The 15,567-nt window shown below is 35.6% G+C and overlaps 1 protein-coding gene across 1 annotated transcript; it reads left to right on the top strand.

The window, feature by feature from the left end:
* The first annotated feature begins 12,419 nt into the window (after positions 1-12,419).
* Positions 12,420-14,994, top strand: LOC112778852 (monocopper oxidase-like protein SKU5). The gene is made up of 7 exons (XM_025823131.1): positions 12,420-12,578; positions 12,678-12,787; positions 12,884-13,154; positions 13,375-13,504; positions 13,596-13,956; positions 14,268-14,636; positions 14,733-14,994. Exons 1-7 carry the CDS (start codon positions 12,420-12,422, stop codon positions 14,992-14,994), a joined length of 1,662 nt encoding a protein of 553 aa, XP_025678916.1.
* Positions 14,995-15,567: the final 573 nt, after the last annotated feature.

Genomic DNA, 15,567 nt, shown 5'->3' with positions numbered 1-15,567 from the left:
TGAATTTGATGGTGGTTATATTGATATAACAACATAGGCTATATTTTTTCATTCACTGGCTCTCAACAGTGATTTTGGACCATTATTGAAGAAGTTTCTGTATGTTCTTGAAATAAGTTTATTATGTGTTTTTGATAACATTTTTATTTTTATAAATTTTAATAAAAATTATATATAAACCAAGAGAGAGTGATTTGAGTATATTTATTTCATTATAATTATACTTTTTGTAACTTGACATTGTTATACTAGGTCACTATTTAGATTTTAGGCATGTACCAAATTCAATCTTCCTATGTGTTTTCTACGTAATAAGTAAAAACAAAGCTACGCAAGGTAGAGTTTAAAGGGGGGGCAAACCTCTAACTTATGTACCAAACAAAAATCCAAAAATATATAAAAACAAGTTTCTATCCCACTCTTCATTAATTTAAGTTTCTATTTCTTCATACTTAATGTTTAAGGGAAGAAAAAGTTTGGATTCCATTTTTAGGCCACATTATTCTGCGTATAATTGTGTCTTGCTACATTAGACAGTACATATGGGACAAACACACCAAACACAAAACCTTAAGAAAAAAGCTACTACAAATAATGCATTTTTACCCTTGCAATTTGCAAAATTACTTTGCTGAAGATAATTATCTAATTAATTTGAATTTATGTATGTACAACTATGGGTGCACATGACGAAGTTGGGTTAATGTAGTTGAATTTGGATACAGTTCTCTAGTTTTTATTTATCATATTATTTTTTTCTAATACAAACCCAACTTCAAAAAGATTGGATTAAACTGAAATGATTTTATATTTAATTAAAAGGTTAAGTATGATTTTGGTCTCTAAGTTATTTTTTTACATACAAAATCGTTTCTAAGGTTTAATTTGGTTTTAAAATTGTTCTTACCATAGAAATCGTATAGAGGTGGCGACAGAAGCGGAGGCAGAGGTGGATTGTGGGTAGCTTCTTCTTTCTTTCTTTCCTCTTTTGAAGGAGCAGAAACACTCTCTTTCTCTTTTTTTTTTTCTTTTTTTGTTTAATTTTATAATTTTTTTGTTATGGATAATTTGGTCCAAATTGTAATATTTAAGTAAAAATGACGATTTTAAAACTTGGTTTTAAATCTTAGGAACGATTTTGTATGTAAAAAGAAATTGGAGACGAAATTTTTTTTTTGTCTATACCTTAGGAACCAAAATCGCATTTAACCCTTAATTAAAATATATAATTTTGGAAATTATATAATAAATTAATGAAATTTAATAGATATAATATAATATTTATATTAAAATAAATGAATTTAAAATGAAATAAAACTAATATTATTAATATATAAATGATTAATTCACATATAGAAACATTTTGTTAACAAAATTTGGAGTTCCTAATATTTTGTAATGTATTTATTTTAAAAAAAAACCTAACTTTTTTTTAAGTAATCTTAATAAGTGATTTTAGTAGTCACCAAAAAAAAAAAGTGATTTTAGAAAACTCCATATTTAATCATTTAATTTTTAAGGAAGATTTCCATGCACCGATCCTATTTCATTAACTTTAATTTCCAAATTTAATGCCGGCTTATTTATTTCCAAAACTTTCATTGTGATATCAGTCAAGTGTTGTTGAATTCGTTAGCATTTATGCCCTTGTTAGGGGGTCTTGGTCAAAGTCACAATGCATCAATGACACACATATTGTTTCTAGTCAGTAATGTTTCAATCTCTTGACTTTTGAGGGAACTTACATTACATATTAAGCCCCAAATCTGTATGATTAGTCGCTTGTATTGAAAAGATTTTGAGATTCTAATTATACTTTAAATGTTTTTGATATTGAAAAAACGGTATTATATTATTCTCTTTTCTTTTATCTCTTTATCTCCACGTAGTAAATGACTTGACACATTTTTTTTTATGTTGGACTAAACAAAACAATACTGTTTTTGTGAAGATAAGACATTTTGTGATTTATTATGGTTAATTAATGTCATTTCATCAAACATTTAATTTGAGAACTAAAGTAACGTTATTTTATTGGGTTGGGCTACACATACAAGCTTACAAGCTTACAAGTTGGCCCAGCCCAAATAGAAGCCACGCGCATAAAGAGAGATAACATGGCGCGTCAAAATCACGCGCTCAACACTACAACCGTTACGTATGGGAAACTCTTCCACTTCTTCCACTTCTCAAAACGCTTCGAAAACAAGGAAACCCTTCCATTTTCGAGCGAAAATCAAAGTTCAAAACATACAAATCGTTCTTCGAAACCTCCATCAAAACACCATCAAACTCTTCGTGAAGAATCTGAAGCAAAGCAACAATACTCAACGTAAGTTCGTTAAGATTCCTGTATATTTTACTTTTCTTCTACGTCGTTCTTCTAGGGTTTACTTCTTGCTTCTTTGTTACACTGTTCTAAGTTCTACGTCGTTCTTCTAAGTTCTACGTCGTTCTACGTTCTTGTTCTAAGTTCTCCTACTATTGTTGTTGATTTTTGGGGGTTTATTCCGTAGATTGGGGGGTGTATACTGCTTGAACTTGTAATGTGGCTTGATATTGAAGCATGTTTGACTGATATCTGACTGATATATATGGATGTATCTGAATAATATCTATGGGTGTATCTCACTGTTATCAATGGGTGTATCTGATTCTTACATATGGGTATATCTTACTGTTATCAATGGGTGTATCTGACTCATATATGCGTGTATCTTACTGATATCTCAATTAATTTGATATTGAAGCATGTTTGAGTGATACCTGACTGATATATATGGATTTATCTGAATCATATCTATGGGTGTATCTCACTGTTATCAATGAGTGTATCTGAATCATATCTATGGGTGTATCTTACTGTTATTAATGGGTGTATCTGACTCATATATATAAGTGTATCGTACTGATGTCTTTGGGTGTATTTTTCGTTTCAGAGAAAATGGCAGCAAGAAACAAAACAAAAGACCTTAAGTGTGCCACACATCTCCTGAGTGATAAGTTCAGAAACATGACTGAGGAGAAGAAGGCAATTGTGAGGGATCTCGGATTCGGTGGGTTGATGCACATCCCACCACTCAGGGTGGATCACCAACTCTTAAGGGAACTGGCAAACAACTTCAAACTTGGGGAGAACAGACTGAAGACAGGATATGGTTCTTTCCAAATAACACCAAAAACAATAGGTGATGCGCTTGGCATCAATGCAACAGGTAACTAGCTCAAAATTATAGGTGTATATTAAGTTGATGCTTGGGTGTATTTAAGGTTGATGCTTGGGTGTATTTGAACCGACTTTGATACTTTGTTGTTTTCCTTTTTGTAGGAAATCTGTTTCCTGAGAAAGTTGAGTATAAGCAACTTTTTCTGATGATGACAAAATAATTTATAGAAGATTCCAGGGTAAGACCCTCAAAAGTCTTACCGATGAAATGATGGAAATCGGCGTTGGCAACGAAGAGGAACGCCTGATGTTCAAGAGGATATTCATCCTCTACATACAGATGGCGTTCCTTTTGCCAACGACGATAAACAAAATATCACCCGTGCACCTGGCCCCAATTTTTAAGATGGACGGCATATCGGAGAGAAACTGGGGGACATGTTTTGACCTTCTTGATCAAGGGCATCACAGACTACCAGGAGAAGAAGAAGAAGGCAATTGATGGCTGCCTCTTTACCCTGATGATAATATACTTTCATCTTTCTGAAAACAAAGGCAAGAAGAGGGCTGAAAGACCACCAAAGCCTTGGATTGCCAACTGGACTAAGGAGCAGTTGGTGGAAAGAATGACTGCAGAAAGAGAGAAAATTTTGGTAAGTAAACATAATATGTTGCTTGTATTTTATTTACCTGAATGCTGCTAGCTAAAATATCTAATGTTTCAGGGGATTGTGAAGATGGCGGAGACAAGAGCAAGAGAAAAAATGAAAAAAAAAGAAAAAAAAAGAAAAAAACAAGAAATAAAAAAAACAAAAAAAAGGAAGGCGAGTCCAACATCGTCTTCGGAGACAGAAACAGCTACTGACATTGACACTTCTACCTCTGAGTCTGAGACTCAAGAAGACTCAGAGGATTCAGGAAGAAAACACCCCAGCAAAAAGGGGAAAAAGTAAGTACCATACTTGGGTGTAATTTCTTTTTCGAGTTGGGTGTATTTTGTTGATCACGTTGGGTGTGTGTAGTTTATTAAGCTGGGTGTGTTCGTTTGCTGCGTTGGATGTATATTGTATATTCAGTTGGGTGTATATTGTGAATTCATTTGGGTGTATTTTTAGTATGTTCTAAATAATGATTGTTTGCCTTCCAGAATGGACTCCAGAAAAAGAAAGCAGAGGCAAGAGGAGTCAGATTCTGATTCAGAATCTGAATCTGAACCAAGTGATGAGTAATGTCCTGAAATTATTACTCCTTTCTTTTGGCTTCATTATAAAGATTTCGTGTATTAACTGAAGTATCTATTATTAACTTATAGGAGCGAAGAATCATCACCTGCAGAGAAGGAGAAGGAGAAGAAAAAAACAAAAACAACACCAAAAAGTAAGCACTTCTTTGCATATAATTAGATTAGACGACTATTCTGTGATAAAATTAATTTTTTATTTCTGATTGGTACTCTTTTTTTTCCACCCAGAACACAACCAAAAAAGAAAAAAGTTGTTGTGGAGGATTCACCTCCTAAAGAAGATCAATACTTTGACGGGTACAGTACCTCGTAAGCTATATTACCGTCTATCATCGTAATTATTTTTGTTAACGTCTTCTTTTATGAATGTAGTGAGACATATGAAATATCAAGTGACGAACTAGATGAATGGCTAAGGAAAAATGTTGATAAATCTGCTGCAGAGGGGTATGTCTTGCTGGGCTGTCTATTTCATATTTTGGTGTGTTTTGTATGCTAATAATTGTTTCTTGTTTTGCAGAGAGAACCAAGCTGACCTGCGATCGACAGAAGGTCGCTATGTGTCGTCTGAAACGTAAGAAGCTTTATTATTTAATAAAATCTTGTTATCATGATTTGGGTGTATTTTGTGGAACCATTTCGGTGTATTGTGTTGATCAAGTTGGGTTTATGTTGTTTATTAAGTTGGGATATTTCGTTTGTTGTGTTGGGTGTATATTGTCCATTCGGTTGGTTGTATCTTGTGCATTCATTTGAGTGTATTTTATACCTGTATCTTATTTTGTCTGAATAACATCAAATCTGTTTTAGAATACCGGCTGTGAACTTGGGAAGTGATGCTCCTTCCTCTCAAGGATGCACAGAACAGAGTAGTGTAAACCAGCCGTCACAGAGCATGTAATTTCTCTTTCAAATAACTGTTACTTTTGTTCTTCTATTACCCTTCTACTTCTAATTCTGTATATATTTTTTTTAGAAAAAAAGCCCTTTATTATTTTATTCAAGAAAAAAAAAGGCAGGAAAAAAAAGCAAAAACTACAAGTATGTAAGTTCTCAAAAAAACAAAGCCTGTCTTCTTTTTGAATTGTTCGGGTGTATTTCTTGAATTTCTTTGGGTGTATTTTAGGTTGAGTCCGTCTGATTCGAATATGATGGTTGTGAGGGAACAGACACCGTCGGAAGCGCTTGCAATGTGAGTTTTCCAATAATATTTCAACCTTATAACCTTATTATTTTCAAAGGCGTTGTTAACCTTTCATTTTTCTTCTTGTTTAGAGTCCCGATTCAGATTTTTGTGCCGGCATCCCAAACAACCACTGAGATAGATTTTGAACCAACCCCTATGATACAGATTGAAGGGACTACAGAAACGTAAGAAATAGTATTGAGTGTATATTTGTTTAGAGTTTGGGTGTATATTAGCTAACAGTTTGGGTGTATATTGTTCCTGATTAATTTTTTTTACGCCGTGATTAATTTTTTGTAACTGTGCAGCACTTCTGAAACCCCCAAACAACTTCAAGAGACCACACCCACGCTTCCCCCATCTCCAACTAAAATGTAAGTTCATCAGACTAAAATCAATCTTTGCTTATCATCCGTATATTCTTATTCTTATTCTTATTCTTATACATGATGACGCAGTCATCCAGACGCAGAAGACGCTGCTGCCCTGTTGATGATGGCACGGACAGCATCCTATGTTCCTAAAACAGATCCAGGGGTGCCATCATTCATCCTTAGATTGACTGATTCAAGCCAGGAGGGGGCGTCAACGCAGGAGACAGAAAGGGCAAAATCTCCTGAATCTGCAAATTTGATAGAACAATTGGACGATTTGGTCCAAAAAATAGCAAGCAGTGCGGCGAAGGGGAAGAACAAAAGTCCACAAATTCAGAGGGAGACTGGGGGAGAAAATTCTGCAAAGTTTTGAACTCCTGGGGGATTATATTAGATTACGGATGATATGAAACAAAAGTGCTATATCTGGGGGACGAGACTGAAGGAAGATGCAGATGGCAATACTAACGAGTATGAGGAAATGTGCACTCTGATTGGCCAAGGAGAATACATTTTGATGAGAATGCACCTTGTATCCCTCCAAGCAAAAAGTGATATAGAATCTCAGGTAATATTAGAATAACATTAATGTTTTTACACCAAAGTCAATTGCAATGCTTATTAATGTAAAATTGATTTCGGCATATATTTCTAGATTGTATCTGCCATCTGCATCGTCCTCAACCAGAAAAATGAAAAGAGGTTTCAAGAACAAATATACTGTCTCCCCCCCGATATTGTGGTAAGTGTTACTTCTACGAACTTTGGGTGTATTTTCTGTATTGATTTGGCTGTATTTTTTACGTTCAATTGGGTGTAAGTTTAGTATTTCATTTCTTGTTTCGCAATTCTTACAGTGCATGGCACTTTCGGATCACCCAAAGGGGGAATTCGTATCACCGAAAACGAAAAAGGAATTCAGGGTGGAAGCCTACCCGAGTTTCATTCCCTTCATAGATAGAAAAAAAATTAACTTCGCATCCATATGTAAGTTTTTGTTTGCTAAATTTGTTAGTACGCTTATTTACTTATATGCCAAATAAAATAACACACTGTTGAAATGTGGCAATCCTTCAGATTTTTGCTCCTGTTTGCCACTCGGGGCATTGGTGGTTATGGCTAATAAATACAAGAAAGCGGAAATGTCATATACTTGACCCGCTACACAAAAAAGCTCCAAGCGATGAGAGAAAGGACATTAATAAATTCACTGTAAGTTGCCTCTGTCTTCTTTACTTTAATATTTAGGTCTATTTCGTTAGTTGTGTTGGGTGTATATTGTCCATTCAGTTGGGTGTATCTTGTGCATTTATTCGGGTGTATTACTGATTTGTTTTGCTATTTAAGGAATATGTATTTTCAAGATTGATAACATATGCCGGCGGGGAACCTCTGCAGAAAGGGGAGAACGAGAAGAAAATTAAATCATCATATGTTAAAATATCAGGCCAAAAAATAAGGTATAAATTTGTGAGTCTGAACATTAAACTTTCGTAAATGAGATTCGTAATTTATTTTCTTCGTTTTCAGCTATGACTGCGCTATCTATGTTATGAAGTGGATGGAGTTAATTGAGCCGGAAAACATCAAAAAGGGGAAGTATGAATGGGATAATTGGCCACAGGTAACTGTCTTTAGAACTATATAACTCTGTATTACTTTACTGAATTAATATTGCTGTTTAAACAGAATATACTTTTTAATTGTAGGAGGAGGTGGACCATTATAGAGTGGAGTATGCTTCCCGGATACTATTCAGTGAGATGAATAAAGAAAGATATCGGGCAATTAGGGAGAGTAGTGCTATAAGGCTGTCGAAGCCATCCTCTGTATTATTGAGTCCGTTTTGTCAGATTAATTCTGCTGATATAGAAACTGCGTAATCCAACTGCTGGGTAGTTTGTAAATTGAACAAATGATGTAAATATTTTCCACTTATCAACAACTTCTATTCCATGTATATTTTTTCCCATAGTTAAACTATCTGTGCTGGTAAACTGTCTGTGATGTATTCAAAAGCTGTATTACAGGTGGTAAAATATGAAGGAAAAAATCAAGGCATATATAAACGCAAATTATAAACTGTTACACCCAACGCAGGTCTAATAATACACCCAACATTGCATAAAATATATACCCAAACTGTCTGTGCTGTATTCAAAATGTATGAATTACATGTACTAAAATATGAAGAAAAACATCAAATCAAATATACACCCATAACCTGCGAATTTTTAGAGCTTTTGTTCTATATGAATCTATATATGTGTCTATATGTAAATTGTCAATGAACAAAAATACACCCAAAAGAACGGTGCTTTTACACCCATATTCTATAAAACTATACACCCAAAGAGTTATCCCCTGCTGCTGGTACCCTGAACTGATAATTCATAACGTGTCCTTGATATTGGCTGGAATTTGAATGCGCCGCTGATGCAGCATCAAACAGGTTTATCTGAATATAACACTCACACATTAGCTAACCTATTAACGAGAAAAATAAACCCAATCGCCACAAATTTAAAGAACATTACTTTTACCTCGCTTAAAACTTTCGTCTTCTTCTTCTTTGTGCCATTTGTGATCTGTTTCTCCAGCTTTGAACCTAGCCTGTTTTTTGGACGTCCTCTTGTTCGAATCCTTGGCGGGCTTTGAAGCTCGTTAACGGATTCCAAGTTGGCGTCTTCGTGGGATAAAGAAGATGTCCCCTTCCTTTTGGCTTTTAATGCTTCCATCTCGGCCATGACGTTATCGTACGCACGGTGCAGAATTGCAGTCAGCTCCTCCGATTCAGAGGCAAATTCGCAAATATTTTGCGAACGAAAAACCAATTGGTCAAACCTCTTGCTTCTTGGCTCCATTAGTGGCTCGTCGTGGCTGCTCTTGATGTGTGTGTGTCGCCTCTTTACCTTCTTGCTCCATCGTTCCAGTATGTATCTAGGTGACACTTGGCTTGCTTGTTCGAAGCTTAACACGCTTAGTGCGTGACGGCACAGTATCCTTCTCGACTCGAATAATAAGCATTCGCATTTTACCTCGGCTGCAACTGAGTCGTAAGTAACCACGAACTTGTTGAATATTGAGCTGGAAACTTGTTCTCCGACTTCGTATACTGAATAGCCTAGAGCGGAATTCTTTAATCTGGTGATGCAATTCGCCTTTCCTCTGAATTGTGCTTGGACTTTCCTAAACTTTGCGTGAGTGTACGCATCTTGAAACTGAGCTTCAATGGAGGATTTGGTTGCACACGATATGACCGTATGAAAATCTGCAGCATCTGATTCTCTCTCTGCTTGCTCCTTGCTTCCGAGGCAATTATCGTATTGTTTGATGAACTGAATAAGCGAGCTGTTCCGGGTGATATACTTGTTAAAAAAGGAATGCATGCTCTCGCTCCTTTGTGTGCTTCTCATCCCTGCCCAGAAGTGGTGATCCAGATAGATAGGAACCCATATGTGACGGTCTTCGTACAGATCTGCATAATACACCCAAACACAGACTGTAAATACACCCGAGGGAACATGCAATATACACCTCTGCTGCAGATTTTAAAAAGACATTACCTGAAAGCCACTTGTTGTCCGCAAGACCAAAATTCAGCAAAAAATCGTTCCAATTCCTATCGAATGAGTCTTTGTTATGAGAGTTCCAAACAACTTGGCTCATTTCTTGTTCGATATCGGCATGTCCCTTGTACCCGTTTAATTTGCTTGGAATCTTCTTCATGATGTGCCAAATACACCAACGGTGAATTGTCGTTGGCATACAGGCCTCTAAAGCCCTTTTCATTGATGCGCACTGATCGGTGAGAAACCCTTTCGGAGCGTTTTCTCCCATGCAACGAAACCAGCATTGAAATAACCATTTGAATGATTCAATTTCTTCGTTCTTCATCAAAGAGCATCCGAGAAGTGTTGACTGACCGTGGTGATTCACCCCGACAAAAGAACCACAGACCAAATTATACCTGAAATAAATTACCATGGTCCAGAATGCAAAATCATTAGTTACACCTTAACAAATGCTTTGCATACACCCAATGAAACAGCCAATATACACCTCTGATGCGGATTCGTAAAAATAAAATAATTTAGCATCATAAACAGGGGCAGTTTGTTACCTGTTTGTATTGTAGGTGGTGTCGAATGAAATGACGTCTCCGAAATACTCAAAGGCGGCTCTGCTTCTTGCATTGGCCCAAAAAGCGAGCTTAATCGATTGATCCTCTTCGAGTTGGAGCTCAAAAAAGAAATTCGGATTCTTCTCTTTCATTCTTAACAAATATTTCCCGAATTTCTTTGCATCTTCTTGTTCGGAAACATTCCGCACTTCCCTCGTAATGTAATTCTTCACGTCCTTTTCGATAAAATTTAACTCGCGATGACCCCCGGCAGCCGCAACAAATGATTGGTATGTTTTGCTTGGTCTGATACCGGCCTCCTCGTTATTCTCTATTGTACGACGAATGGACATGCTTAGTTCCCTGTGCTGTTTGAGCATCTCTGCTTTGCTTGGACAGCAGGGGTGTGAATGATCGAGCACAACCTTTGAAATAATCCAAGCACCGACATCCTTCAATGTGTGTATATAAATTCTTGCAGGACAGTTTAAACCGGCTGTAGGATTGGTCTTCTCGGTCGGAGATATTTTAGATTTCCATTTTCCCTCTCTGCTACATGTAATCAGTTGATTCTTAATCTCGTTTTCCTTCCTATTTGTGCACCGAACTCTTGTAGAGAAACCTGCAGCCTTGGCGTAGTTCCTGTAAAATTTTCTAGCATCTTCAAGGGTGGTAAAGGTCATTCCAACCTTCGGAACAAGCTCGTCATCAACAACCGAGAGAGGCTGCACAATACACCGTGTCAGAAACTGTGAATACACCCATAGATATGATTCAAATACACCCAATCATGCCTAATATGATACAGCCGAACCGCAACAACTTAACTACACAATAACCTTTAAAGCCATAAACTGTAAATACACAGGCTGCAGAATACACCATGTCAAAAACTAAAAACACACCCAATCATGTCTGATATAATACACCTGAACAACAACAACTCAATTAAAATAACAAAGCCAGTAGTGTAGATACACCCACACTTCTAGCAAAAATACACCCAAAAAAAGACCTGATCTACACCCGAGCGTCTGCTATAAATTCCAGGTAATTAATCACAACTAATACATTGAATCGACAGATTCATGTTAACGTGTTAGTTTCACAGTCAATGTTCAGCAATTTTTCAACCACACAATGCTATACAAATTACTGAAAGAAAATTGATTATGTAAATCAAACCTCAGGAACTTCGTTAGATTCAAATTCATAATCCACTTCGCCTGGATTCAACTGAGAATCTGAGGTGGAATGCCATTATCTTCAAAACGAGTTCAAACTTTGATTTCAGAAAACAACAAATCAAAATAGAAAACGAAGCTCGAGTTGAAGAGAGAGAAAAAAGTAACGTAAACGAAGAACATACCAGTGAGAAAGGGAGAGGAAAAGAACGATGGAGAAGAACGAGGGAAGACGCGCGAGAAGAAGAACAACCAAATCTCAAAATAACGAAAACGAAGAAGGAAACAAATATTTTAAATTTGGTAGTTAGATATACGCGGAATCTTATATAGCGCGTGTAATCAACGTATGTGGAGCAACGCGTATTTTCGTTTTATTGTTTAATGAGCTTGTAAAGCATACAAGCCCTAATGGCTTGTATGCAGAACTTTTCCGTATTTTATTTAGTCTAATGTAAAAAAATATGTGCTAAGTGACTCAGTTTATGACGAGTAACTCAATAGAAAGAGAGTGAAAACTAATTGATGCAATTTTTTTAATTTTGCAGATTCTTATGATGCAATTGGAATATTGAAAATCTTTTTGATACAAGTAGTCAATTTTAAAGGCCACTTTGTGTTTAACTCTAAAAATAAATGAATTATTTTACTATACCTAATATTATATCAATTTTCTTAATTTGTTCCAAACTATATATAATCTAGTCAACCAAAAAAAACTATATATAACCTTTGATTTAAAAATCAATTTAAGTCTTCTAGTCTATTTTTAATTCATTCGAAGTCACGCCCTTTCTTTCACATGAATACGGAAAGGTGAAGACATGCAATAATAAAAGACTACCATGTTACATGTACACTAAAATCAGTCACTAAAATGAGTTATTAATATAAAATATAAAATACATATTAAAAATAAGTTAAACAAACATATATTTATACACAAATATTAAATAGATAGTGGCCGATTTTGGTGACTGATTTTAGTGTACAACTAACATTTTTAAATAAAAACATACCTAGAAATTTTCACCAACCTAGGACACTTGTATCTTGTGATATAAAATTGTTGGTTTTATAGCCTATTTCTATTTCCTTTCTGGGAAGGCTATATCACTTGTTATGATCTAAGAAACAAAAAAAATGAGAATCAATGGCTATTATTGTAGGGTGTTCATGCTCTTCACCTATACTACATTTCTAGTTCTAGAATTTGTTACAAGGTGTAGTGCCATTGAAGTTTACCATGAATGGCATGTTTCTCTTGATACAAATGTTTCACCTTTGAATGTGAATCAAAGTGTATGATCAACAACTTCTCAAAAGTCTTTTGTAGCTTGTGATGAATGATTCTGCATCTTAACTATGTTCTTAATGTTTATTTATTATTCTGTTCAACAGGTTATTGCTATCAATGAAATGTTCCCTGGTCCCCTTATTAATGTCACAACCAATGATGTTGTCAATGTCAATGTCTTCAACAATTTGGATGAACCACTATTCTTCACTTGGTACAAATATTCTGAATTGAGTAAGGGTATTCTTGTCAATTGACAATAGAAGATGTATAATGATAATGTGATATTGTTGTTTTGATAATGGTGTAGGCATGGTATACAACAAAGGCTTAACTCTTGGCAAGATGGAGTTTCTGGAACAAATTGCCCCATTCTACCTCATCATAATTGGACTTATGTCTTTCAAACCAAAGATCAAATAGGTACCTTCTTCTACTACCCTTCTATTCAATTCCAAAAGGCCGCCGCGGGTTTCGGAGCGATTCGAGTCAACAATCGCGATGTCATTGCCGTGCCTTTCCCCAAACCGGAAGCCGAATTTGATCTTCTTATGGGGGATTGGTCTACTGAAGACTACAAGGTCATAACCATGAACTATTAGCCTTGAATTTATGTTTCTTGCGAAACACTCAACAATTCAGTGAATATATAATTTAATTTTGATGTACTGTCAGTGTAAAATAATTTTACATGTGCATCTAATTACGTAATGCCACATCAGTAAAAATAACTATCTTTTACTCGTTACAAATATTTTGAGACAGAAGGAGTAAATGGCATTTGTTTTATGGTTTGGACAGATAAGTAAGTCGATGATGCGAAATAAGGATGTAAATAGTTATGCAGTTCCTAAATTCATTCTGATGAATGGAAAAGGTCCTTATGGAAACAACTTGTCAAAGTCCTTTGAGTCCTTCACTGTCACACAAGGTTTGTAAGTTGTAATTGTACATCTCCCGGTTCGATTTGATTCAAGCCGGAGCATTTCACATAATTTTTTACCTCCCTGGCTACATTGCAGGTAAGAGCTACAGGTTTAGAATATCAAATGTGGGGAATGCATTGAGCTTGAATCTCAGAATTCAGAATCATGAAATGCTACTAGTTGAGACAGAAGGCTCTTATACCAACCAAATCCCATTGGATTCTCTTGATGTGCATATTGGCCAGTCCTACTCTGTTATTGTGACGACGAATCAAAGCGAAGCTGATTATTATATCGTCGCCAGTCCAAAATTAACCAACACAAATGATTCTAGCAACCTTGTAGGTGTAGGAGTGCTTCACTACTCAAATTCTACCAAAGGTGTTACTGGACCTCTGCCAACTGGACCAGACCCTTTTGATGTTGAATTTTCACGAAATCAAGCCAAATCCATTAGGTAATTATACTAAAAAAAAGGTGACTTTCAACCTTGCTCTAAATTCGAAGACTTGTTTCATTTTTCGTGTGCGTACTAATCCACAATTCATCTGCGAATTTGTTTACATATCAGAACGTATTGCTTTTTGTGTAACTAACTAGGTGAAGACTCACGTACAGTTGTCTTTGTATGAAATTGATAATCGAGAACCTTTAGATGATTTGACAGATTTGATTAAACTGTCATCTAATGATTTTTAACTATCAACTCCACATGAAGACAAATACATAAGTTTCGACCAACTAACTATTCAAGGATAACTTGAGCAGGTGGAATTTGACCGCGGGAGCGGCAAGGCCTAATCCACAAGGAACCTTCAATGTTAGCAATGTGACTCTGTCACACACCTTCATTCTTCTAGGTTCCCTGGAAGAAATAAGCGGCCTACCGCGCTATGCCGTCAATAATGTCTCTTATTACACCATTGGCACGCCGTTGAAACTCGCCGACCACTTTGTAAACGGCAGCGGCGTATATCAACTCGATGCGTTTCCTCATGACTCTGTCAATGCTAATGCTTCATATGGAATTTCAGTTGTTTCTGGTAAACACAAAGGATGGGCAGAATTTGTCTTCAAAAATAAGATGAATGTCATGGATACTTGGCATTTGGATGGTTTTGGTTTCTTTCTTGTGGGGTAAGTTAAGTGCGTCTCTCGAAATTTAGAATTTAGGATTTAGGATTCAAAACAGAATCTATCTAGATTAAATTCTTTTTTAATGATTACCAATAGGTTTGGAGATGGAGACTGGACCCCGGCCTCACGTGATACTTACAACCTTGTTGATCCGGTCGTTAAGTCCACCGTCCAAGTTTACCCCGGAGGATGGACGGCGGTTTACGCCTTCCTCGACAATCCCGGAATGTGGAACTTGAGGTCACAAATTTTGAAAAGATGGTACTTAGGCCAAGAACTATACATTAGAGTTTTTGATGCTGATCCTGACCCTGCTAAGGAGAGACCACCACCAGAAAACCTTCTTTTATGTGGTTAGTTTTGTTTACAGTTACATTCAATTTTTTCTTCGTTAAGATTGGAAATACAAGACAAATGATTGTGATTTTCTTTTCTATTATTTGAAAACCGCAGGGATATTTGAAAATTATAGTGCTTCAGCACCAGCACCAGCAAGTTTTCCAACCGTTTTATTTTTATAGAAGGGAAATTTGATTTTGAGAACCAATTCCAACATGGTTACTAAATAGCAAAAAATTCTGTGTTTAGAGGGTTATATTTTGAACTGAGTTTAGCACTGAAATGTGATTATATATATATATATATATATATATATATATATATATATATATATATATATATATATATATATATATATATATATATATATATACACGTAAGTTTAGGAATACTTCTGAATTGTTTCACTAATAATAAAAAGTTAGATTGATTCCTGATTTTATTCCAATTTGATTTTATTGCGGTTTAAAGCTGTAAGTACTTAGGTTTTTTTATATATTTGTAACAAATCTTTTATGAATTTACTCTAGACAACTAGAATTTTTGTCAAAAAATTATGTGTTTGAAATGCATAGTTAAGTGATTGTCAATA

This window comes from Arachis hypogaea, chromosome 19 (genome assembly GCF_003086295.3).
Source record: "Arachis hypogaea cultivar Tifrunner chromosome 19, arahy.Tifrunner.gnm2.J5K5, whole genome shotgun sequence".
NCBI lineage: Eukaryota > Viridiplantae > Streptophyta > Magnoliopsida > Fabales > Fabaceae > Arachis > Arachis hypogaea.
The sequence above is the reverse complement of the archived record's forward strand: the minus strand, read 5'-3'. Positions and strand labels throughout refer to the sequence as shown.